Source organism: Epinephelus lanceolatus, chromosome 21 (genome assembly GCF_041903045.1).
Source record: "Epinephelus lanceolatus isolate andai-2023 chromosome 21, ASM4190304v1, whole genome shotgun sequence".
In the NCBI taxonomy this organism is placed as follows: Eukaryota; Metazoa; Chordata; class Actinopteri; order Perciformes; family Serranidae; genus Epinephelus; species Epinephelus lanceolatus.
Genome location: NC_135754.1, coordinates 24467397 through 24492804, shown reverse-complemented (window position 1 = coordinate 24492804; position 25408 = coordinate 24467397). Strand labels below are relative to the sequence as shown.

At 41.2% G+C, this 25408-nt stretch overlaps 1 protein-coding gene across 3 annotated transcripts in view; it reads left to right on the top strand.

Annotated features, from left to right (window-relative positions):
- Positions 1–25408, top strand: part of LOC117247084 (zinc finger MIZ domain-containing protein 1-like) — a 163184-nt gene that overhangs the window by 103862 nt on the left and 33914 nt on the right. For 2 of the 3 annotated variants that reach the window (XM_033611262.2, XM_033611261.2), the window contains exons 3-5: positions 2782–2901; positions 12328–12441; positions 17937–18042. In XM_033611262.2, the coding sequence (XP_033467153.1) occupies positions 2833–2901; positions 12328–12441; positions 17937–18042 (289 nt within the window). In that variant the 5' untranslated portion in view covers positions 2782–2832. Of the gene's footprint in view, positions 1–2593; positions 2615–2781; positions 2902–12327; positions 12442–17936; positions 18043–25408 lie in introns of those variants that run through there. The other variant, XM_078163446.1, reaches the window with a different exon arrangement.

Below are 25408 nucleotides of genomic sequence, written 5' to 3'. Positions count from 1 at the left end.
TTGTTTTGTCCACAACCCAAAGAGATTCAGTTGACTGTCTTAAGCCCTTTGTGCACTGGACTATTATTATTATTATTACCTGGTAATTTGTAATAATTGTGGAGGTTGTCTCAGATTTTAATCCCACGCAAATCTGCCATGTCTGTAATTTGTCAAGTTCAAATTCCACCACAAGTTATCTACAATATTTTGCCAAACACAGACGTTATGTGATAAGTCCTGCACGAATCAGCATCTCCGTGATTTGGGGTCGTATTTAGGTTTTTTTATTTTCTCTGTGCCATTTTTCAGCCTCTTTTCTGGTCGAGAATTATGAAAGCTGCGTTGGCATTTATAAATTTATAAAAGTTTCACAGCATTTTGGGGTGCAGGAGCCTCATCTTACTACAGCATGTGGACTTACTTGCAGATAAAGAAAGCTCAAATTCAACAGAGGAGCAAAATCTCGAGGTGGATGTCTTACGTTGTGTGGCAGTGGCAGATTCAATTCTGTTGTTTTAACCCACATTTATAGGTAGAATTGAGGGTAACAGTGTACATTACTGCTGGTACTGCTGTGTGGTGTCTCTGTGTTGTGTAGAGTGGAGCTGCAAATGACTGTACGCATCATATCTGGGGAATAATGTCAGGATATTCCAGTAAAATACAGCCTGTGCTTATTCCGTGCAAAGGCCACGCGAAGCACAGACTTGTAGAAGTAGTTTGTAAATCACAAGAGGTCCCTTGGTAGTACTAGACCCATGCAGGTAGATAGAGGTGATAGAGGAGTGAAGAAACAAGGAAATATTCACATTTAAGAAGTTTGAATCAGAGAATTGTAACGTTTTTCCTCTTAGAAAATACCACTTGCCCGATTGCGTATACTATCATATCTTCATCCATAACATCCTCTGCGCTCGTACGTTGGGATGCCATTTTTGTTGATGTGAAATCTAGCTAGTGAAGGGAACATGGAAGTTTTGTTTTTGAAAACCTGGTTACCTGGTGGCGAAATCCAGCCAGTAGTTCTTCCTGCTTCTAACTTCATCACTGTCACATCAAATGACGGCACTGGATGCAGGAAGAACAACTGGTTTCGTAGAGGTGAACTCAGCTTTCTTGGTTGATATAGCAGCAAATTTTGCCTTTAAAGCGTACGTTTGGTTTAACTAAAGTCACCCTCCTCTCAAAAATGTCAAACGTCCTCTCAAACCCATAAATCAGTTGTCAATGAATTTGTTGATTGTTGCTGATTTAATCAGGTTTGTTGACTTCCTGGTGTAAATACCTTCATTCATACCTTCCACGAGTCTCAAATATCCGTCTGTGTGCAACTTCAAATATGTCAACAAATTACTTTCCATCTGCAAAGAGAGTCGGAATGGAAAACTCCTCCGATGTCGCTCATTTTTTTTTTATGAGCTTTCTAATTTATGGAGAGGAATGCACTAGTGTGCCCTTCTCTCCTCTCAAGTACAGGCATGAGCAGCTCCAATAGGTAGCATAAAAGCTCTTTAGCTGTCTAGTGGAGTAGATTACTGGCCCTACCGTTAAATCCAGCTAGAGACCCCTAAGTGAGCATTATCAGTATGGTGCAGCATGCTGCCTCCTCTCTTTCTCGCTCTCTCCCTCTTCCTCATCTCACCGGCACTTTGTGCAGTGAAATTTCTCAGTGTGTGATGGTAATGGAGAAAGATGGCGTTGGGGTGGGGGGTGGGGGGTGGGAGGGGTCTGAGTGATGGGGGGGGGGCGAGTGTTTGAGTGAGAGATGATGCGCCGCAGGAAGAGACGTCCCCGCAGCAGCAAGAAGGAAAGATGGAGACAGGAGGAGATAAAGGAGGAGTGAAGGAGGGGGGAGATGGAGGTGAAGATGGAGCTCTCCAGCACCACCCATACACGTGCTTGTTAATTCACTCACCTCTCCACGTGAAGCTGCAGGTCGCCATGAGTTATAGCCAACACCCTGATATTTACTTGATGTCGAATGCAACATTAAATCAAACCCCCCTCGGGCGGAATTGATAACCTTTAATGCAGCTTGTAATACTTTTTAACTTGTGATAATGTTATGTAGCATGTCAGATCACAGCGCCATTGTTTGCCTTCCGTGAAAAATTATTCTGTGAAAAAAAAAAAAAAAAAAGGAGAGAAAGAGGTTTTCCATAAGCTGCTGCTCCAAAATCAATAGTGCGCTGTAAGGGGTTTTGTTAGAGGAACTCTTATGTAGCTGGAGAGCGGTGGGAGGGGGGGGGGGGGGGGGGGGGGGGGGGGGGAATGAAATGTAGAGCATGTCTGGGCCCAGGGTACAGATAATTGTTAACCAAAGATTACATAATGGCTAAGTAATGTAAACAGAGAACCACATGCCAAGTTAATGTTCTCACAGGCCGGGATGGAAGGGTTTCATGCAGTTTTCTGAGGCCGGCTCAGAAATATCTGTGTGTGTGTGTATGTGTGTGTCCTTCCTCCTCTGTTCATTTTCGCCCCGAGGTGCTTTAAACATGGTCAGACATCCTCTCTGAGCCATCCGGTGTGTCCTCTCCGAAGGTGTATGGCAGCGTTCGGGGGCAACTGCCGGGGCTTGTTAAGGGTGTCACAGGAGCTGAGAGGAATGTCATCCTTTGGGCTCTCTGAGGTGCTTGTCGCCTGCCAAATCAATATCTCCCCGCTCAGCTCACAGCACAACACACACACACATACACACATGTGGACACACTAAACTGCAATATCCTGGTGGTGATGGGATTGGCAGCTTCCCTGGGAAGAGGTGAGCTTTGACACGTGTCTGTGTTTCTGTTGCAGAACGCTCCAGTTTAATGGCTGGCAGGTAGAGGCCGAAGAGGGACAATCAACATGAACTCGATTCCGTCGATGGACAGACACATACAGCAGACCAATGACCGTCTGCAGTGTATCAAACAGGTGAGAGTGTGTGTCAGCCGTCTGATTTACATTACATGAGGTCAAATTTATGGTTTTACGTTTGATACAAGTGGGAAGTAACCAAGTACATTGATATAAATGTCGTAGTTAAGTTAAATCTTGAAGTACCTTTCAGCATTTTGGGAAATTTTGTACTTGTACACCTACATTTACATATTTCGGGGGTAAATGTACCGAAATTAAACTAATCTGTTGGCTGTAGTTCTTTGTTACTTTGCACAGTTATGTATTGTATTGAAAACATGACAGAAACTGACAAAAGTAACAACTTCTAAGGATTTCTGAAAAGCAGCTGTTGCTCTCTGAAGAGTTTTAGCAAGAGAAATCCTCTGAAAATTATCAGAACAAAACAAAAAAGGTTTTCCTTGATGGTGACGCTATGACATATTAGTGTAAGTAGAAGTATAAGGCGATAGACTTAGATCTACCTAAAACATACACATGTACGTTCTTCATATTCCTACATCCACAAATTTCAGCTGGAAATGTTCTTAAATTGCATCCATCTGATAGCTCTATTTGTTACTTTGCACACTCAGATCAAACAAAGAAAGGTCCTCCTTGACAATGACACTATGACATGCTGGTGTGAGTTGAAGCATGTGGCAACAGTCATATTCAGATCTACTTGGAACATGTACAATATCAAAAATCCTGAAACTTTCTTTGTATACTCCTACATATTTAAGAGGGAAATGTTCCTAGATTACAGTAATCTGGTGGCTGTAGTTGTTTGTTACTTTGCACATTCAGGTTTTACATCTAAAACATGAGACAAAACGACACATATAAATATAATCTTTTCAGGATTTCTAAAAACATCATGTATTTTTACATTTTGAAGAGTTTTAAGAAGAGAGATTGTAAAGACTCGTCTGAAACTAAAGAGGAAAATTTGATCTTCCATGTGGTCTAAGGGTATAAAAATTCTCAAAGCAAGACCAACAAAAGTTTTCCCTTGACAGAGTATTGGTATAAGTTGAAGTATAAAGCAATAGTAAGACTCAGATCCACCTGGACTGTATATAATATTAAAAATACAGCCTACAGGTGCCCACACAAGTCTAAAAATATAGGTACTTTTACTTCAAAACTCAATTGCAGCTCTTTCTTTCCGCACCCTGGTGTTAAAATACACTGTGGCATTGCTACTTTCACGTTATTTCAGTCAGCTGTTGGACGTATTTTTATACAGACATAGATTATGCACAGATTTTTGACATATGGGCTGTGACCTTGTCACTCCCCACAAGGACAAGCACAGCAGGTAGTGACGGCAGTAACTTCCTATCAAGGAGAATCAGAAGGCTACAGGTGAATGCTTAGTCGAGATGGGGCTTTTGTCAGTGTAGTTTTGTTGTGAGCGGTGTGGCAGTATAAACTTGACTGCCGGTGTAAGTGCAGTGCCATGACGGTGCATTGGATGTTACTTCTTCCACCATTAACAACAACTGTTGATTCTAATTCTACAAAGACAAACATTCTTCGTAAATTGAAGTTCTTAGCGACCGCATTTAACGACAGCAAAACTATATCAAATCATTCATTTACAAATTGTCACACAGCTCATGCAGTATAATCCAAGTCTCATTTATCCAGTCGTATGCGCACTACTTCCCAAACCGACAGCCCTTTCTGACGGTGAACTGAACCAAAAGTGAAACTTATCTAGGCTAGTCCTCAAAACCAGATTCCATTGATAAAAACAGTAGGGATGCACCGAATATTCGGTAACCGAATATATTCGGCCGAATATTGCAAAAAAACACACATTCGGTATTCGGTGGAATAAGTTGAAAGCAAGGCTGAATAATAGTGGCGTGTTTTGAAATGTCGGCAGTGTGGCAATCCGCCCATCACGGCACTTGCATTTGCGACTAAAAATAGTTTTGAGCGAGCAAAATAGGCTTAAATCATTCAGCACGCTGTGCGAGCAGCCTACAGATTTCAACCACCAGCAGAAACGAAAAGGCGAATCCCACCGATTGTGAGTTGAACGGGGGTCACAGACACAGACAGTAACGTTAATGTATTCCTGTCAAATATGGCAGCCATAGGCTTACCGGGCGACGGAGAAGTCGGCTCCAATAATAGCCTCTTCTTGGCGTCATGACTGTCCAGAAGTACCTGAACAGCCGAGCCAGCCGAACACAGGTACGTGACGTGTCAGGGGAGAAACAAGCCTTTCACATTTCTTTCTTTTAGTCTTTCAGTGGCAGGTAACGGCCCACAAACCTCACCGCACTTTAGGGACTGTTCTTTACTTATGAAGGGACTGTCAGGGGAGGAGGGTGGCTGGTTGATTCGTATTTTATTTATATATTTTATTTTGATCCCCACTATGTTCATCACTGATTGATGTTGTTTTTGAAGTATGAATAAGTCAATAAGTAATTTATTCCATTGAAATATCATTGATGTATTATAGAAAAGTGATTTATCTTTTCATAAATGACAAAAGGCACATCTGCCTCATTTTTGCTGTGGTATCGTGATACTACTCAGAACCATGATATTTTCATTGGTATCGCACAGTGGGTCCCAATTTTGGTACCGTGACAACACTAACCTGGAGGGGGTTCAACTGCAAAAACTAATGAAAAACTAAACAATGATATTCGGTATTTGGTACTCGGTATTCGGCCAAGTATTTAATAATATTCGGCTTCGGCCACAAATTTTCATTTCGGTGCATCCCTAAAAAACAGCAATTTTACCTCGCTGAACACGGGAGCTGCTGGTCTACGGCTGCCTTGATTAGTTAGTTTGTTTATGTTATCTTGTGACTTTCAGGAATTCGAATGAACCGTTAAAAACACCAAAGTCACACAATAATATAAACAAAAGAAACAATCAAGGAAATAGTAGACAAACAACTTCCATGTTCAGTGAGTTAAAATTACTGTTTTTGTCAATGGAGTCTGGCTTTAAAGAGAGCATATGTAAGTTTTGCTTTCAGTTTAGTTCCCCATTGGAAAGGGCTGTCTGTTAGGGCTGCACTGAGCAGCGAGGTGAGTAATTGATATACAAATAGTCATGTAATAGTCATGTGGGGGGTGAAGTATTCCTTTAAATTACAAGCCTTCAAGCGTATCTCACCTGCCTCCCTTACTAAGGTTTTTCTTGGTTAGTCCCCCCCTAGTTGACACAAGTCGACATTACTTGTGGCACGTATATGAGTTTTCACCAGTGCAACTTATATGAAAAGATATTTTATCTCCATATTGTGAGATTTCTTTATATGTTTGGCCAGTAGGAAAGTAGGAAGCTACACACTGGGTTTCCTCTCCTTAGTTTGTGCCTGTGCACACACTCACAGTCATGTCCAGACTGCACCCCAGACTTCCTGTTTGGCTACAATGAAGTGACTAATCTGTTCAGCCTCACTATCAGGACTGTGGTGTGACTCAGGTTACTGACTGGGGTCAAAGAGTGGAGGCTCCCCCTCCCTCCCCCATCATCACCCTTTTTTTCTTCCTCCACCACCGCTGACTCCCAGCGAGTCCTTTTGTTCCCCTCTCCCCACCGTTTACTGCGGGACGAATCTCTGGCAGAATTAGGCAGACATACTTGCGTAACCCCGGGCTACAGGGCTCTCCCCCTTTGATCTCTTTTCTTAACTGACGGCCCCGTTTTGTTTCTGGGCTCCGTGCAGAGGTCCACCTCCTGAAAAAGTGCATCAGACGGCCTTTGGGACAATGCATGGGGCTCGCACTTAAACACAAGTGTGGACGTGGCAAATTGTTTTACCCTCGGCAGGGAGTTCCCGGCTATTACTGAGAAAGAGACAAGGTGAAGCAGATAGCAAGACAGGGCGAGTGTTTAGGGAGCAAACAGAGGGAAGCCCCTATGTGTAGAGCCAAGCTTTGATGTCCTTAAGTAATAAGGTAGAGAGAGGTAAACACTCTCTGTCTCCAGTCTGGGTTCCTTCTTCACAGCAGGATATTAAATATTCAATACCTCCTCCTTCTTTAGTCGTATGGGAGGTGAAATTGGATTCTATTAATGCACTGTATCACTAATAGCTAATGAATTATTCTGTAAAGGAAGTTGACAGAACAGGAAAAGGGATTTGCATCAGTCTAACATAAAACAATTCAAATGTTGCGGGGGGTTAAATGTATTAACCCCCACGAGGCAAAAATTTAAACAAACACGTCCCAATGTTAGCGTCCGGGGAAGCAGCACATGGGTAAACATGCCAATTAGAGAGATCCATGGCATACAAGGAGGCCTCCAGTCCATCTAATAAATGGTTAAGCGCCGGGTCATTTCAAACCAACCAGTAAGAGCCAGCACCCTGCTAATAGAGGCAGCTTTGTGCCGCAGACAATCAGGGTTTGGAAGGCCCGCATAATAAATACCATTTATGTCCTGCCAATTAGACTAGCAGTGAGCCCATTCAGCCGGCCGTCTATTCTCCTCCCCGCACACAAAGATGATCATCAGGGGAGATCAGAACAATTAACTCACTATCTTCTCCCCCTGCTCCCCATTGTCCAATATCCAAGCCATTAAAATAATTAAGGAAATATTGTAAACCAATCCAGCTGTTTGCTTTAATTGAAAGTGTGCACACGCTGAAATTTGGCATCTCGGAGGCAACACGGACGAGAAGCAGGAATATAAATGAAGCCTCCTCCATTGTGTTGTTGTTTTCTGGAAGATGTGACATGTCTGTCTGAATACTCCCAGCCAGTGCAGCGGACAGGGGAACAAATTGATTTTTGTTGCTCAAATGATAAATTACTGCTGAGCGTGATGATAAAGTAGAGGAAATTGGAATCTGTCAGCCTGATTGAATCACGGGTTGAAAGTTAAATCAGAAATCATTACGGTGGTAATTTTTAAATTACCGTCCTGTTGTGAAATTGCAATAATGTGATTTATAAACAATAACTTCACCAAACTGTGAAAGCATGGTTATTTTTCACCTCAGCACACCAATTGTGGTACTTTAAAATTTATAAAAATCCATCAGATGTCTCGTTCTGCGTTGTTTGACATTAATGGAAACAGACTGACACCTAACCCCTGTGTGATTTAAAGGTCCAGTGTGTAGGATTTAGGGGGATGTGTTGGCAGAAATTGAATTAAGAAGTGTGTTTTCCTTAGTGTTTAATCGCCTGAAAATAATTTGTTGTGTTTTCATTACCTTAGAATGAGCCCGTTATATCTACAAAGGGAGCAGGTTCTCATCTACGGAGGTTGCCATGTTGCACTACCGTGTTTCTACAGTAGCCTGGAAAAGACTTACCAAACAGTGACTCAAGATAGGGCCATTCATGATTTGGTGTCAGCCACCGTAGTTAGCAGCCCTTCTGTGACAGGAGCATCGGAAAATCACAGATTTTTTTAAACATGAAACTGATTTATTCAGTGTTTTTACCGGTTTAAATCACTGGGTCTGTTTGTTTTGGTAAGGAAGAGACCTCTGTGGATAGTTCGGCTCACGTTAAAAACCTCCTGAACGTCAGGGTCATAGAATAAAAGGTGAGCACATATTAGCAGGTGCTACACTAGCAACCGTCGCCGACATGCTAGACAGTGTAGGAGAAATGCTGAATTGTAACGTGAAACTGCTTTATCCAGTGTTTTAACTCACCTGGTTGTGTTTGTTTTGGAGAGGACGAGACCTCTGCTGATAATTCAGCTCACGTTAAAAACCTCCTGAACGTCTGGGTCTTAAGTTATCAGAGAAAAAAGGTGAGGACACATTAGCAAGTGTTGGGCTTTATTCAGTGTCTTATATCACCTGGTTGTGTTTGTTTTGGAGAAGACAAGACATCTCAAGACCATTTGGCTCCTGGTGTAAACTTCCTTAACATTAAACAATGCAGGAATTCTAACCGGGAGAAGTTTCAGCTGGTTGCAATCTGCAATCCTCACCACTAGATGCCACTAAATCCCCCTTAATCCCCCCTTACTGCTCCTTTAATGTGAGTATCTTTAAGATGTTACCTTAGGCGTCAGGAACATTTGATGGCCAATTTTCACTGTTTTTGTACAGTTAAAAGCTTAATTGATCAATCAATAAAAAGAATCAGCAGATGAATCGATACTGAGCTGTTATTTGCAGCCCTGATACTTTTTACATGAACATTTGGTAAATACAAACAATACTGATTATGTTTGTTTCCGTGTGATGTGTGCAGGTGGTGCTAAATACCTTAAGGGAACATATCTATAATTTTAAACAGCAGGTGAATAAATATGTTGGCTTGTTTAACCTCCAAACAGATGAGGATGTTTTAAAAAAAGATACACAAAAACAGTTATCGGATTTCACCACCAAACACACAGTTTCTCGGTGGCAGTTTGTTTTCCTCTCGCGTCCCAGAATTGCACCGTTGTGAACACTTTGGGGAAGATGGGCTGCGTGATACTGCTGGTATCTATTTCAGAGGCTGTATTTTTCCTCTCACTGTGGGGAAGCCAGTTTGCTGTCAGCCTCTCCACTCAGTGATTCGTACAGGGGTTTGGCGGAAACTATGAACTCTCCTCTCGCCGCAGGAGCACTTCCTCAAACTGTAAGCGTCAATATTTCAAGATAAACTGGAAGACAGCCCCTCTCTGTACTCTCGCTGCTGCACTGGCTATGCAGCTGTTATTGTCTGCCACTGTGTTCTTTCCAGGGTTAATTGTCTCCATTAATATGTTTTCAGTGCTCTGGGGCGTTGCTGAATAACAACAGCAGCATAACCAAAAGCTGTGATTTTGAAAGGGAAGGGAGTCTTTGCCAGTTCGTGTGCGATGTCACATTCAGTTTAGCTGCAGATGTGCAGATCAAGTCGTTTCCAGACATGACTACAGAGGATGATTGTATCTGAAGAAAGCTGTATTCTCAGGACACTGCGAGCGCCGGTCCGTCTTTGTTTCCCTCGAACTGAGCCGAGCTTTTACTGGAGTGTAAATGTTGGAGGATCATTCTCGCCCAGGGGACGAGGATAGGGGGGAGTGAGGGGTCTCTTGGCCACTAGTTTAGGTTTGATTGGTGGGTTTTGGCCGGAGTAGGGGGAACATCTGTGGCGTGGCAGTGCCAAGCTCTCCATGTGACAGCCACACTGGTGGGACCAATTGTTCTGAGTGCAAAGAACAGTAATCACTTCAAGCCCAAGTGTTGGTGGTGTGTGTGTCCCCCTCTCCTCCCCTTCCCTCTACATATTCTCCCTCCTCCCCCTTTCCATCCTTGGTGCGCTGATTGCGTGTGTTGTCTAGCTTCCAGACTCATCTAAATTTAGCATCTGTGGATGTGTGTGTTTCTCCAGGAGACTTTATCCACTAGTAGAATTTACATGTTCAGCAGCCCCACCATGTCTCCTCCCAGCCTCCCGAAACAAAGACATGTAGGGCGAGCGTGAATAGTCTCGGACAGAACATAAAATAAACAAGACTGGTTTCATCCGGCCCTTGTCAAACGGCAGCTTTGTAAATTGATATGAAAGCTGCCTTATCAAATCCTGACCTCTGCTGCCCCCTAAAGAGCAAACAAGAAAAAAGCACAGCGAGGCAGTCACTGTACCGCTGTCACTTCCTCTTCTCCTTCTCTGTCTGACAGTGAAATCAAAGCACCCATTCACTTAAAGCTGACAAACCTCTCTATTTACCTTTGATGCCATGGAGAGGGAGTCCATTTGTTCCTGGTTTGTACAAGTGCACTACAAAGGCTTGTGTGCATTATTTGTCCAAAGGCAAAAGATTACTGCAGAGTGGAAGTGGTGTGTCTGCTCTTCTATGTATAAAGTGATTCATATTGAGGTGTGAAAGCTTTTAGAGAAGAAGTGACCAACAGCGAGTCCAATGTGGCGACCCAGTGAGGTCCATTTTTCAGTTTCCTTTGCTGCTCTACAGCAAGACGGACAACAGGGTTACTGAGTGGGCTGCTGGCTCCAGTTGGGGAATGAATGCCATAAAGGGGTACCTGTAGGTCAAGGAGCCTGTTGTCAGATAAAGTCACAGCACAGCTCAGGGCCGGCTGGTGAAATAAGGGCTTCGTCGGCTATTCATGCGGCCATACAGGGAGATTTATTGCACTCAAGTGGCGAGGCAGCACTATGGAAACCTGGGGAGAGTGAGGTGGATGTATGGATCTAATGGGGACATACCCCTTCAGTCCTGCGCATTAATACTTTAAACCGACAGCACGAGTAATCTACAGTGCAGTATGATCAATTTTAGGGGATGTGGTCACACAATTGCTGTCGTCTTTAAGGCCACTCTGAGTGCGTTTAATTATTCAGCATGTTATTGGCGTGGTCTTTGTTTTGGTGACAGGCGATCTTCTCTCTCACAATCCAGCCGTCCATTTTACATCTCTTATCTGGGGTTCAGGGAGGCAGCAAACAAAGTCCAGCTGCATCCAAATATGTTTCTTTAGGATCTATATCTTTTTGATTTAGATTTAGATTTAGAAGTCAGATATTCAGAATCGATTTTTAACAGCAGATGTAAAAACTTAATTGTTAAATGGAGCAGCGTTCTTTATGCAGTGTTAGTATTAGTGTGTAATACATAATTACGAAATCACCATGTTACAACTTTAATTTAAGAAGGGTAGGAACAAAATGTAAACAAGTTTTGCTCATATTTTTTATCCTGTCATGCCTCAGTTTTATGTATCTTGCAATTTTATACATGATTTGTTTCGGTTTTATTTAAAAGTATTATGCACACAACCCATAAGTAATGAAATGTTTTAGGTTGTTTGGGGGTATCTGTTTTTGGAGGATTAAATTTGGTTTTACGAATAGAGTAAAACCAACCCAATTATCCAGCGCCTTGTCATCTTTTCTTAATATAATGTAGAGCTTTGATCAGGCCTAAAGAAATAAGGCCCAACCTTTAATGAACCTGCATAGTTTCTGTCCAAGCCTGAACACCAGTTTTGGACCTGAACCCCAAAAAGAGCTGACTTTCTTCTGTAAAGAAACTATATTTACAAGCTAAAGTCAAGTTAAGTCTTTTCAGTACGATAACAGACATTTGTGACACCTGGCGCATTCGTACATAGTGATTCTGAGCACCAGGCCACACTCAAGGTGCTGTTAGAATATAGTGTTTTGTTATTCAGAGCACCAGCAGCAGAGGCTGAGGAGATGCAGCCATAAAGCATGAGGTGCAGTGAAAGTGAAACTTAGGCATTCATTAATTTATATAGAAATAGGGAAATTAGCATGAACCCCATGCAGTGCAGGCCTGGGGGAATATTACAGCCAAGCCCCAACCAAGGTTCCTTAGGTTGGGCCCAGTTTGGTTTAGAATCAAAGCTCTACTATACTATTATTCACAAATAGATAAATAAATGTGTATTCTACTATAGATATAATCTCTGGTCTGTTTTCTCAGTGACCTTTAAATGTTCCTGGACTCTAACATATTCCCAATCTTTCCCTTTGTCCCCTCCAGCACTTACAAAACCCAGCAAATTTCCAAACAGCGGCGACCGAGTTGCTGGACTGGTGTGGCGACCCCCGAGCCTTCCAGCGCCCCTTCGAGCAAAGCCTGATGGGATGCCTAACAGTAAGTCGACCCCCCTCTGCAATGCTGTACTCAAAGGTTCAAGGACAGCAAAAAAAGGGCCGCTAAAACAAATGCTGCATTGGCTCTTTCCATAACTCCCTCAGGGTTACGACGAGGGAGCTAATGTTTGGCTGCCTGATCTTCACTGAGGTCACTGGAAAATAAAAAGCATTTCACCCCGTAGAAACTACTGAGATTCAATCACCTTTCAGTGACTTCAGTTACAGTTTGTGCTGTGGCTCATGAAATCGGCACAGTGGAACACAGAAAGGAGAGCAATAACGTCCTCAAACCACAAAGCAATCAGTGGTTATAGAGAAATACAGTTACAAAGCCCTTAATTCCCCGACTTAAATGCCTAGGGGCTTTTGATTAATTGAATAATTAGTATCCCATGGCATTTGAAAACAGACTCTCTTTTTTTTCTTAGACTTTTTATACATCTGTTTTGAAACGTATACTGTAAAGGAAGTAAGATTTTGGCAAAAATGCATCAAGGTAATTTGATCCAATGAGACAAATTTACACTAAACTTTCAAAAGAGGTAAATATATAACTTGTAGCTCAAAGAATCCTTAATTCTTTCTCATGTTAAATGTATATTAAAAGAGAATATTCCACCAAAAAAAGCTCATGTGTATAGGGGAGACCAGGGTTGGTTGGCACACTTTCCACTCTCGGCCATATTTCTCTGATATAATTTATGTTAGAATATGTTACAGTATAACCAGCGGCAAATGAAATGGAAAGGTCTCAACTATAGATAAATATCTTTTGATGTACACAATTGTTTTCTAAAATTAGGTGATTGCTAACTTAAGTTGTGTTGTAGTTTTGTGCCAACCAGCCCCATCAGGCAGTCAGTTGGCATATGGTATGGTGTTGGTTGGCACATTGTTAAAATGACCAAAAAAATGAAGCAACCGATTGAAAAATGTAAACATTTAATTCAAACAAGAATTAGAAAATACGACCATTTAATAGAATATTTGGCCATTATCATACAATTCATCAATAGGAATGTCTAATTACTTTTGCCATTGACCATTTAAAATGATAATAATTAACTAACATTAAAAACATTATTGTGGCCGCCCTCCACAATTAAAATATCTGCCACTGTAGGTGCCCTGTCAGAATATATTTATAGTTTGGTTATTAATTGTTCCACACTCTCGCAACTATGTTAGCATAAATTGGTCACGAATAGCTAACTGTCCGTTTAGTCATATTTTATTATATTTTTGGCCAAATATTATTAGACACATGTTAAATATTCAGAGGTGATAAAATTATATTTAAAATAAATAAATAAATTATGCCTAAACATACAGCATATGTTGCTAGTATGGTTTGCTGTTTTGTGCCGCTACGTTAGCTTACATTGGTCACAAATAGCTAACTGCAATAGCGACAAATGGAAGGTGTCTCTTTAGTCATATTTTGGTTAATTTTTTGTCTAAATGGTATTAGACACATGTTGAACATTTAGAGGGACATTAGAATTATGTTTTATGAACCAAACTATGCTTAAATACATGGCATATGTTAGTAGTGCAGTTTGCTCTTGTGTGCAGCAACGTTAGCTTACACAGGTCATGTATAAATAGCTGCAGTAGCATCAACCTGTTCATTTAGTCATATTTTGGTATGTTTTTGGCTAAATGTTATAAGACACATGTTGAACATTCAGAGGGCCAGGGACAACAGAGAGGTGTTTTATAAACCAAACTATGCTTAAATACACACAGCATATGTTGGTAGTGCACTTTGCTCTTTTGTGCAACTACGTTAGCTTACACTGGTCATGAATAGCTAACTGCAGCAGTGACAAGCTGTCCATTTAGTCATACTTTGGCATATGTTTGGCTGATTGAAACATTTTGAACCTACAGAGGGACACCTATGCCTAAACATAAAGCATATGTTGCTGGTATGGTTTGCTGTTTTGTGCAGCTACATTAACGTTAGCTTAAATTGGTCACAAATTAGAAACAGCTAAGTGTGTTAATAACAAACGGCTATTTCGTTATTAATATTTTGGGGAATATATTGGAACCAGCCAGGCTTTTTGAGAGGCAAATTTGTGTTTTATAAAGTTTCTGTGGACAACTGTGCTTTTATTTTGGTTTTGTTTGTTTGTTTGTTTATGCCATATGGTTCTCAGCCACCATTAGAATCTACTGTAACGGTTTTGAATCCAAGCTGAGTACAGCTGCCGCCCACCACAAAGGAGCAAACTACAAACTGTTCAAACCTATGGGGGGGCGAGTATTTGAAAGACTATTTTCATAGATTTTTAATGAAGTATTTCTTCAATAAAATCCTCTTCAGAAATATTCTGTGTCATGCAGACAGAACAGTTATAAATGAAGAGATGACTCTCTTCTGGAAATTTTGGGCCAAGAGACAGAACAGACAGTTAGGCAGAACAATGGATGGACTGCGGATGTGTCACTCACCTGTCACCTTGGGCCATTCTGTGCTTCAACATGCTCATTTCCATACCGCCTCCAGCAGTAGATAAGAAATACATATAGCTCCTGTTGGGTGCAATTTGTAACCCCGCCAAGCGAGCGTGGCTACAGCAAGTGGAGGAACCCAGGAGATTTGTACTTGAGCACCACAGTGAAACCGCTCTGACACATCCCTCCATTCAAGTGATTGTTTGTGTTACTGCTTTAATGTGCAGCAGCAGGTGCCTTTTCCTCCATTTCACCAATTCAATTTGTTTCCTGCCGTGAAAATCTCAAGGCTTTTCCTTTTAGTTTATGGGTTGTATAGACCTTCGCGTGAACCACACTGGGAGGGAGCACAGAGAATCTGATGTGATTGTGAAATTACCCGGTCTCAGACTGTAATGGTAAACACTTCACCCTGTTGCCTGCATGTTCTGTATCTCACTGCTGCCTTGGCGTTGGCATTTGGTGATGTCAGACTGGTGGCTACACTGCAAAACCAAAATCATCTTCTACAGACAGCTAAATATTGTTTCATTAATAGAAAGAACAGTCTGCCAGTGGGGTATGCAAATAAATTACTTTATTGAGATTAGGCTAAAACCCAGGGTACAACGAAACATATCTAAAACTAAAACGAAAGAAAAGGGTGCTTATTTGTCTTATAAATCATCATATTGTTTGATCTAATAAGACATTTTCTCCTTCCTTACACCTGGAGTTCAAACAGGAGGTACAGTTGCTATGTTTAACATTAAATGCCGAATTCATTCTTAGGCATAAAGAATTAATAATTCGTCGTACGCAGAGTTTCACAAACATAAAGTTTGAGTGACTTCTGTATGGCAGACATTCCACGACCACAGCTCCACTGACTGTGTGCAATTTAAGTTTAAATTAGAACCACTTGTAACTTCTTACACTAGAATTACCATTTAGCAAAATGTCCCTCACAAGTTTAGATTCTAATTAGACAGCCTATACTCGTATATCTTCTTCTTAATGGGGGATTCCTATAAATAAAGGCCAGATATACATACTCTGTTTTGGTGTCACGTCAAGACTATACTTACAGGAGATAATGATATGGTGCAGGGAGCAGTGTTCAGCTGCGCTACCTCGGGGCTTGTCTTGAACTCCAGATCGTGGCAGCAGGATCGCGGCTATGAAAACCAGGCGGGGAGAGGAATCTGTCTCTAGTGAGGCACGTTGGTCCGCACAGGCCTCACTATGTCCTAAAGGTCTACAGCGGGTTTCTTTGAGCTGATGATGGCGATGGTAAATCAAAGCAACATGCGCCACATAAGGGTGATTTACATCACCTCCTGTGGCATGTGAATGTTTCTCTTAATGTTTCCTCTCAGTAGGCATCGCGGCACCGGAGGCCACGTTTTGTCCACCAGCTCATATGGAACTTATAAACTTGTAGGGACAATATCCTTTAAGTTGAACGGGATCTTTGAAGCTGCTAAACTTTACTCTTATGTAACAGCAAGAATCTGGGAAACTGTCAAGACAACATGTTAAGTCCTGTGATGAGTTTAAGTACCAGGATGGGCCTGTATTCAGTGTTTTTTTTCTGAATGAATCTATGATGCAACGGTGTGTCTGTAATATATGAATTTAATACCTATTTCAGAGCGATAATATCACGTTGGGCAATGAGATAATTTATCATTCCTGTTTATTTGTATTTTCTATTGTTTCTAGATAGTTACTTACTTACTTATTTACTTAGTTAGGTAGTCGAACGAAGACTAAATACACCCAAAATGATTATTTGTATATCAATTACTCACTCTGAATTGAATTAATGAACAAAAACCTGTTTTTCTCACGTGCCTTGGGTGAACATAGAATCCAAAAACAGAGAAAATTCTCAATGAGTTGTTGTCAACAAGTTAGGACTTTAACAACAGCAAAACTATATCAAAAATCTGTTTAAAAACTCTCACACAACTCGTGCAGTATTATCCAAGTCTCATTTATCCACTTTTATGGTCAGTACTTCCAGAACAGACAGCCCTTTATGAAGGGTAATAGAATCAAGAGTGAAACTTACCCATGCTCTCTTCATAGCCAAACTCCATTGACAAAAACAGTAATTTTACCTTGCTAAACATGGGAGCTGCTGGTCCACCGCTGCCTCAATCTGTAGTTAGTTTCTGTTACTGTGTGACTTTGGTGAATCTGAATTAACCCTTTAAAATACAGAACTCACACAATGACACAACCAAACGTACAGATTGAGGCAGTGGTAGACCAGCAGCTCCTGTGTTCAGTGACATAAAATTACTATTTTTGTCAATGAGGTCTGGCTTTGAGCACAGCATAGATAAGCTTCTCTCTCAGTTTAGTTTTGTATAGTAAGGTTTGAGCGAAAATGCATGTGTTTGGAAAGTACTGAGCATATGGCTGGATAAATGATACTTAGATTATACAGTAGGAGTTGTGTGAGAGTTTGTAAACAGACTTTTAAAAAGACTTTTCTCACGAATTCAGCACAACAAGTGGTGGGTAATTTACATACAAATGGTCATTTGAGGGTTCAAGTATTCCTTGAAAAAAAACGATCATTAATGTTAATGAAAGAAAACACCTAAGCCATGGGGTAAAAAGTCATAAGATTTTAGTGTGGATGTTGGATGGATTTTCTAACTTCTACTTTCTCACTACCTTCTGCGTTCACATGAATAAAATCATACACATATAATCCACAAAGGTCTATGTGTTTAAATAGAGAAGCAGAAAAAATTCTGTTCTGAAAATTAAATAGTACATTTGAATGGTTGTGCAGCCTTGGAAGAGGTATGCACTGTCTGAGCTCTTTCTACACGTCCCTACTGTTTAGCTTGTCGTCAAATTTGAATTTTTGTGACCCTTTTTCAAAAAATAAAGATAGAATAAGACTGGAGAAGAAAAATATCCGGTGAGTTAAGGTTCCAAAAACCTGAATGATTTCTTTAATCTTAGTTATTTCCTCAGTAGGAATGAACCTTGGATCATAACAATATTTCGTTGTGTCGTTGTGTTCAGGTGGTCAGCCGCGTAGCAGCACAGCAGGGCTACGACTTGGACCTGGGCTACCGGCTCCTGGCCGTGTGCGCTGCCAACAGGGACAAGTTCACTCCAAAATCAGCAGGTAAGACCAGAGTTTTCTCAACCGCCGTCTCAGGCCATCTGGCCATGTTGGCCTGTTTGAGCTCAAAGTTCCTGTCTGCATTCTTGGCAGCATTTCATGATACCCACCCATTGCTACTAGACTGTTTAAGATCCTGATAGTCCAGAAAAATCACTGTACGCCTGACTGTGTTGGACAGCATTTCAAGTATACTAGATGGACTGTTGTATGTTTAATTCACAGCTTTTTAAGCTAATCATCAGAATCTTGCAAAGATTAAAAGAGACAAACAATCATAGATCATTTTTAAGGCTTTCTGGATGATAAATAAACCAACTTTCTTCATGATGGTTGGTTTATTTGTACATACAGGTGTATTAAAAAGACAGTAAGAGTTTAGAAAGGTTGTGTAGGAGAGGTTAGAAGCCTAAAATGGATTATGAAGATACTCCACTTTTTAAATATGGTCATACTTTAAAAGAAAAAGATAAAAGATTGCATATTTCATCAAAGTTTCAAGACTAAGCAGTACTACGAATGTACAAATTATTAAAATAGGATATGGATATAAGTAAAAATGGGGATTGCTTCACTGGGATAAGAAATTAGGTGTTGGTCAGAGTAGAAAATCAGTCAAATACGAATAAAAAAATGACTGTCCAGTTTATTTCATGTAAAAGGCCATGTTAGCAGTCTGAAAATCATCCAAGGCACTCTGATTATAAATAAAAATCCTTAATTAAAGCATGAATGACCAATACATTTCAACTTAGGCAGGCTTCATCAGGGTATAAAATACACTGGCGACAGGTGTTCAATTTAAAACTCATGTCTAGGTCGTGTGACGTGGGTCACATGGCATGTTAGCGGTGCCCACTTGAGAAAAACCACTGGAGAGGCATGACAGTAAAAATAACAGAGAAAATGAGTGACTCCTACATAAATATATATATGTAATAGCATAAAAAGAAGTTGAATCCTACTCTTTCTGCTATTATATATATATAGGAGTCAGTCACAGTACGTGTTTACATTTTCTCTGTTATTTTTGCTGTCATGCCTCTCTGGTGGTTTCTTTCAAGTGGGCACTACCAACATGCGGTCTTACCCACATCACATGACCTTTTTATGAGTTTTAAATTGAACACCTGTCCCCAGTGTATTTTATACCTCGATGAAGAGTGTTGGAGTAGAAACATGTTGGTCATCTATATATTGAGATGGGATTTTTGCTCACAGTCAGAGAGCTTTGGATGCTTTTCAGACTGCAATCCTTTACCATGGATGTGTACGTTAAAGGTCCAGTGTGTAACATTGGCATCTACTAGTGAAGACTGCAGATTGCAACCAGCTGAAACTTCCCCCGCGCAGAATTCCTGCAGTGTTCACTGTTCAGGAGGTTTTAACTGTGAGCTGAATTAACCGCAGACAGGCCACTAGTCCAGCATCTGCTAATGTGTGCTCACCTCTTCTATGATAACTTAATTTTTGTATTCCCTGTGGATGAATATCTAAGAGGCGTGGATCAGATTTAGATCCTATTACTGAAGTAAATAGAATTGTTTAAAATTTAATATCAAATTATATTCGAATTTGTAAGTAGGCCCTATCTGTAGCTGGTAGAGGTGGAGCAAGGTTTAAAGGAATAGTTTGACATTTTTGGTAATAGTTACATGAGAAGATTGAGACTACTCTAGTATCATCAGATTGTCATTTGATACATTGTTATCAGAAAAATATTGTAGCTACTTTAAAGGAGCAGTGTGTTGGATTTAGTGGCATCTAGTGGTGAAGATTGCAGATTGCAACCAGCTGAAACTTCTCCAGTGTACCAAGCGTGAGCTCCCAGTTAGAATTCCTTCAGTGGTCATCGTTCAATAGGTTTTTACCGGGAGCCGAATTGTCTGCAAAAGTCTCTTCCTCTCCGAAACAACCAGACCAGGTGACGAAACCTCCAAAAATGCTGAATAAAGCAGTCTCACATCACAAATCTGTTTTCTACACTGTCAGTTCATCGCAGACGTACTGCTAGCCTAGCATCTGCTGATGTGTGCTCACCTTTTTTCTCTGATAACTTAAGATCTGGACATTCAGGAGGATTTTAGCGGGAGCCAAATTATCCACAGAGGTCTCTTCTTCTCCAAAAACAAACAGACCCAGTAATTTAAATCAGCAAAAACACTGATTAAAGCAGTTTCGCATTACAAAAATTTGTGTTTTGCGATTCTTCTCGTTGCTGAGGGGCTGCTAGCCACAGTGGTAGTGCAACGTGGCGGATTACGTAGACAAGGACCTCCACTCTATGTAGATGTGAATGGCTCATTTTATGGTAACGAAAACACAAAGATTCTTATTTTTAGGTGATTATACACTAAAGAAAACATACTTATTATATTATATTTCTGCCAATATATCCCCCTAACTCCTACACACTGGACCTTTAAGTAAACTGGACAGTCATTGTTTTTTATTCTTAGTTCAACCATGTTTTTAAAGTCATGCCCTTTAATATCCGCATAAACTTTTCTCCATGTTGCATCTCACTTCCAAACTTGTTCAAAACACGGAGAATTACTGCACAGCCCAATTTCTTCCCTGGAGTTTTAAGACAAAGTGCGTACAGCAGAATACTCCATTTGTTACACGCGACAAAAAAATACTTTATCAGTGACGATGAGTTCCTGTTTTCACACAGCAGCGTCATCTTGCTACAGTGATGGATTATTGGGACAGATGTATACTGCTAAATGTTGTTATCAAGCTGGCGAAAAAGCATGCTGGAGCACGATGGGAATGAAGATGTATCGGCTGTCAGCAGCTCGGAAGATAACAGGAATATTTTGTGCTCCTTTACAGTTTTTTGATTTGTGGTTTCCACCTGTCTTGGGTTATGAGAAGTTCGGGGGTTGTGCAATTGCTTCTGTGCACTCGGCCTCTCTCTGCTGAGCTCGCCTTAAGTCAATGAGGACATGAAAGTCAGAGGCACATATTGTTTGAATTTTCACTTGTGTTTGCTTTTTCTGATTTACGACGTTCCATGGTTTTATATGTGGTAATATGAGGCTTCCAGTCATGCAGTGTCACTCTTGTGTCAGCCACGAGAGGGGAATCACTCTCTGTCTGCAATTAACTTATACTGCCAAATGTTCTAATTCTACTTAATGCTAAATCAAATCTCAGGCCCTACTTTATGGGCTTAGATAAGATTGCCAATTGATTCTCTGTCTGAATAATTTCCTGCAACAGTAGTCATTTGGATACCAGCAAGTACTCCAGTCTAGGCAGCATCCCAAAGTGAATTTCATGGACAATTATGTACCTGTATATGCATGAATATTTTGAGAGGAGAGGCCTGTAGAAAGTGAAAGAGAAGGAGTCAATGGAAACCACTGAGGAGGCATTCTCCTGCAAAGCTCCCAGAAGCTCTTTAGAGCGGAGGCCCCAGTCAAGGAGGTTGTTAAGACGGAGAGAAAGCCCTCTCTGGCAGCCGAGGGAGACGGCTCTTAAACGACACTCCCACAGGGCCCCAGGGGCAGGACCCACTCCCCAACATCCTTCGGGGCTGTTGCCGAGTGATGGGGGAAGGGAGGGAGTCACATGATGGGGCCAGGATGGCGGCAGCAGGTCAGCCATCCAACACCAGACACAGGAGTTAGTGTTCAGGAACAGTTTGAGAAGCGAGATAAAGATGAGTTGAGTTATGTGTTTAATTGAACACAGCGTCCTGCTCATGATGTTCTTTTAATGGTAATTTATTAAGCCAAATCTGACAGTTTCCCTGGACGTGATCCAAGTTTTTTCTCAGCTCAGTCATAAATACGACAGTCTGCCATTTGTTGCATAACAAGCTTTTTTATTGTTCTTGATGCAGACGGCTTGAAACTGTTCCACCTTATGTTTGTTCCTTATCTCTGCTAACAAAAAAGCTTGTGTAGCCGCAAAGCCTGGGAGTTTTCTCAAAGAGAAAAAGCAAGAAAAAAAGTGTCCAGGAAGCATTTGAAGCCAAATCTTAACTCTCATAACCACTGCCCTGCTCAGTCACATCGTGCATGTTGTAATCTGCTCTGAAAATCTCTGTTAAAAGTGGGCAGGAGTGGGGGGGTGAGATCTCTGGTAGTTATACGAGCGGGGCCGTCTGCCACAGAGGACATCAGGTCAGTGGCTGAGCGCTAATAAGTAAATCAGATTTGGTGTCCCATTTTAACCAGGCCTAACTTGTCTTGGCTCTGACATGCAGCATGGTCGGGACTATTGCATTTCTGTTATGTCATCTAAATTCCTCTCCCGAACATGGGAGAAAATTGAGGGGGAAATTGCGCTGAGGCGAGGGCAGAGCTGATTTCAGCAGTAGGAAATCAATGTTCACAGTCAACTTACAGCTGAAACAGGTTGTAGCTTTGACAAATGTATTCATCATGAAATGCCTCCAACAGTTTAAGACATTCGTCTGTTAATTTCTTTGTGAGAAAAAGGCTTAGACGGGCAAATAAAGACCTTGATCTTAGTGACACCAACAGTATGTATCTTCTCGCCTGAGGAAAACATCATAATCACCTCTCATTGATTTTATCAGTTAGCATGTGTACCTGAGTTTTAGCAAAGTGAGCAGTATAGAGGTTCAGATGTTGACTCTACACAGTGTGATTTAGTGAATAGATGTACTCAGGGGGATCGGCCAGTTGTAGTCCTTCTGCCTTTTTGCGAGCGGCCCACAATGCACAGGCCGAGTTGGGGGGGAGGGTCGTCTGTCTGCCAGTAGTGACCTCTTTGTGAATGAGATTAGCCTGCTCTATTAATCTGTGATTACTTGGACTGTCTTACCGCAGGGCGAAGCCACGCACGTGGAGCCGTGGCAACATCAAAGCGGGGAGATCACTCGCTCGGTGTGGATAAACTCATCAGGGCCTCTTTCCGTCACAGGGTACATTACATGCCCGCTTAGGCCTCTTTCATCAGCGTCACACCCCTGTCCTGCGGGATGGTTCAGTCTGGTTCAAGAGCGTTGACAAAACGCTTAATCACGATTTTTTTTTTGCCTCCAAGAGGGTCAGAGTGGCACATTCCCAATCGTTTGCGCCTCAGCAAGCACTTGGAATTCCTCAGCTCTAAAGAGTGAAAGGAGGCACCAACTTATAAGAGGGGGGGGGGGACCAGTCAGAGTTTTTCAGTTCATTCTCTCATGTAGCAAACGCCTGGTAAACCAGCTATTCAGCAGATAATTAGTTGGGCTTCAGCTCTCGCTCTGTCAGCCTGGTTTGTCTCTACACTCGTTTTACACACGCAGGGCTGCTTTCATGTTTGATCAGAAGACAACGTGGGTTGTAGTTAACAGTGTCAGCACGATTAAAAAAAAAACAAAAAAAAACACCTCAGCAACAGAGTTTTTATCCTGCGATTCATCTTGTTTAGTTGGTTTGATTGCAGGAGTTTTAACAGTGGGACTCGTGGTAGTGTAGGAGGGGATGTTGTGTATGTTTGCAATTGAAGATCGACACCAGGCAGTGTGAGCGACTGCTTCTGCTTCATACTATAGGAATCTAAAAATATATCTAGAATATTCATCATAACTGTGAGACAGGTGAATTCGACTTTATCTATATGTGTGAAATCACAAGTTTGTCTCGAGGGGGCTTTGCATTTTTTACAACATGCAGACATGCCACAGTTTCTGTATGTACAGAGACAGAGGCAGCAGGAGAAGAATCAGAATATGGAGAAACACATTTATGATTTTTATTTATTTATTTGGATCCCCATTAGTCAATACCAAGGTAGCAACTGCTCCTCCTGGGGTCCACACAAGCAGACATTACATCATAGTGTAAAACAAATATATAAGTAAAAATCCAAGGCAAAAAGAAACACAATACAACAAGAGTAAACCCACAAAACAATAATCAAAAACAAACAATACCAATAGATTACCCACAATAAAACTACTAATGGCACTAATTACAACAATGACAACAAGTGTCCTCACTGTATTGAAATTGTAAGACAAAAGACCAGGAATTAATAAGGATATTAAAGGGACAGTTCACCCTAAATTCAAAATTACATCTTGTTCCTCTTACCTGTAGAGCTGTTTATCAGTCTAGATTGTTTTGGTGTGAGTTGCAGAGTGTTGGAGATATCGGCCATAGAGATGTCTGCCTTTTGTGTAATATAATGGAACTAGATGGCACTCAGCTTGTGGTGCTCAAAGTGCTGAAAAAAAAAACTCAACAGCAAAGTCTCCAGTCCAGAAATCATGACCTGGTTACTCAAGATAATCCACAGACCTTGTTGTATCACTGTGCAGTAGGAAGTGTGCATCTACTCATGGATGAGAGGATAATGCTCGTGACAGTGCAAATACAGACTTAATGGTGTCCTCCTCAGCTGAGCTGTAACGTTAGCTAGCTTGGTGGTGCTGGGTGAGCTAGCAGTAGATGCACTCTTCCGTCTGCGCAGTGATACAGTTGGCGGGTGTAGTTCGGTGGAAAGAAAATAGTTCCTACATGAAACTGCTCACAACAAGGTCTGTGGATTATCTTGAGTAACCAGGTCATGATTTCTGGAAAGAGACATTGCTGTTGCATTATATTGGAGAGAAGACAGACATCTCTACAGCTGATATCTCCAACACTTGGCAACTCACACCAAAGCAATCTAGACTGATAAACAGCACTACAGGTAAGAGGTAAAATACCTATCTTTGGTTTTGGGGTGAATTGTCCCTTTAAGTAAGTGCTTTAACATAATGCACAAAACACGAAACATTAAGTAAATATTAAGTGTAGTAATTTAGAGTTTTTAGTATGAAAATATTTGGAGTTGGAGAGAAGACTAAATGGAAAGAGGAACATTATCTTCATGTAGTCTTATTTCAAAATATTGATTTTTTTTTTTAATGGAAATTTCAGAGATGAGAAAGTAGCTCACTAATGTCAAAGAAAACAAGATGGTTAAGATGAAGTGTGATCAAATGTGTCTCTAAGATTTTATACTTAAATACTTGAAGTGTTGGAGTTATTTAGTTCGCTGCAGAGCAGATCTGATGTAAATTTCCTCTAAACTGTAGTTTGAAGTGCCGATCATACATCGGCTTTCCAGTGAGGTGCTGAAGTGCCGAAGACTCAGAGGTCAGCCGTGTTGTCATTGAGCTGTGCAAAGGTCTCAGATTATACACACAATACAGAGGTCAGATACACACACACACACACACAAAATCCTGAAGGGCTGTAATTTCTCTTCCCAGATGTTTCCACACCAAAATGTTTTTTTTGGTTTTTTTTTCCAAACTTTCTGGCCCTCTCTCCACCCAGTGTGCTTCAACATATAGTTTAGCTGCGGCTTTTCCTAAATAGAGAATAACACATTGTTGGTGGCCGAGTTGGACTGTCAG